The 1,539-nt window shown below is 54.3% G+C and overlaps 1 protein-coding gene across 1 annotated transcript; it reads right to left on the reverse strand.

Annotated features, from left to right (window-relative positions):
- Nucleotides 1–200: 200 nt before the first annotated feature.
- Nucleotides 201–959, reverse strand: LOC122563403 (transcription factor SOX-4-like). The gene has a single exon (XM_043717141.2). It carries the CDS (start codon nt 836–838, stop codon nt 224–226), a length of 615 nt encoding a protein of 204 aa, XP_043573076.2. The 5' UTR covers nt 839–959; the 3' UTR covers nt 201–223.
- Between the last annotated feature and the right edge of the window lie 580 nt (nt 960–1,539).

The raw sequence follows: 1,539 nt of genomic DNA on the forward strand, positions 1-1,539 counted from the left end.
TTTTCACCTCTGATCAGAGATAGGTTCCCCAGAGCCTTTCAAAGTTTCAAACAGTCTTCATAGGAGTTGACACCATTGTTGGACAATCAGCAACAATGAGCTGCATTTAACTAGCTTCTTTTGTGTAGAAACACATCTTGTGGCACTTGAAAGAGATTTCAGACACTGAACTAAATGGATTAAAAAACAAAAACAAATAGTTTGGAAAAAACAGTTGAATTTATTAAAGGAGCAGGAGTAGGTAGGAGATGTGGGGGTTGCAAGAAAGGGGCCTGAGGCGGGTGAAGTTGCCCTTCTGGGGGCGGCTGTGTTTCCTGAAGGACTTGGGCTCCTTTCGGCAGCTCTTGTCCTCTGCTCCTGCTCCAGCCTCTGCCCTCACCTTCTTCCTGGGTCTGTATTTGTAGTCGGGGTAATCCGCCATATGCTTTAGCCTCAGGCGCTCTGCCTCTCGGATGAACGGGCTCTTCTCGGTCTCCTTCAGCATTTTCCACTTCTTGCCCAGGCGCTTGGAGATCTCGGCGTTGTGCATGTCCGGCACTTGCTCCATGATCTTTTTCCTCTCGATCTGGGACCACACCATGAAGGCGTTCATGGGCCTCTTGATGTGCCCGCTCGGGGTTTTGCACCAGTCAGGGTTACAGCTCGCCTCCTCCTCTCCTTTGGCAGAGCCGCTGGCCCAGAGAGATTCCGCAGAAGGGGCTGGGGAGAAGCCGGGATTCGGGCTGGAAGCTGCACTCATGTCACTGATGCCGCTGTCTGCCGCTTCCCGAGACGCGATGCCGCCGCCGCCGCCGCCGCCGCCGCTCTGAGTGTCCGCAGCCTTGCTTTGCTGCACCATGTTTAAGAAAGGCCAGAGAAGAGAACCCTGCAACTTGTGATGCTGAAGAATGCGGCTCCCTCTCGCTCCTCCAGCCGCTCACAGCCTCATCCCCCCCTCAGCAATCTCTGCAGCAGCTTCTAGCTCCCACACGGGGCTGGGGGGGGGGCACCGAGAGAGAAGGAGGAGCCTAGCCTCTGATACACCGCGGTCCCAGCCAATCAGAACCCGCCCTCCCATCAATCACTGCCTTGGGGGGTGGGGCCCAGTGCCCATGACATCACCGCCAGATGCAGCCAACCCGCGCGGCGCCTCCATCAATGAAATGGGCCATTGGTGGCACTTGGCTTTGACCCTTGTAGGTGGAGCAGGGGGAGGTGGTGCTCCAGCAAGGTCACCTGGGGCCTGTGTTGGTGGTGATGGGCATCCTTGTTCCTTTTTAGGGACAGTCCAGGCTTAGGGTAGGGTCCCATGCTCAGAGTTACCCCTCAGATGGGGAGGTGGGGAAACAGTAAAACTTGTGACTGGCTGGTCCAACTTAAAAGGAAAAAATCAGAAATTACTGGAAAAGCTCACCTGGTCTGGCAACATCCATGAAGAGAAAACAGTTTAACATTTCAAGTCCCATGACACTTCTTGCACTTAAACATTGCCCCATGTAAACTCAAAATGTTAGCTTGCTTTCTCTCCATGGGTGATGCCTGACCCTCTGTGATCTCCAG

The sequence above is a fragment of the Chiloscyllium plagiosum genome, unplaced genomic scaffold (assembly GCF_037043375.1).
Source record: "Chiloscyllium plagiosum isolate Xiang-an unplaced genomic scaffold, Cpla_swu_hap1 HiC_scaffold_30, whole genome shotgun sequence".
NCBI classification, from domain to species: domain Eukaryota; kingdom Metazoa; phylum Chordata; class Chondrichthyes; order Orectolobiformes; family Hemiscylliidae; genus Chiloscyllium; species Chiloscyllium plagiosum.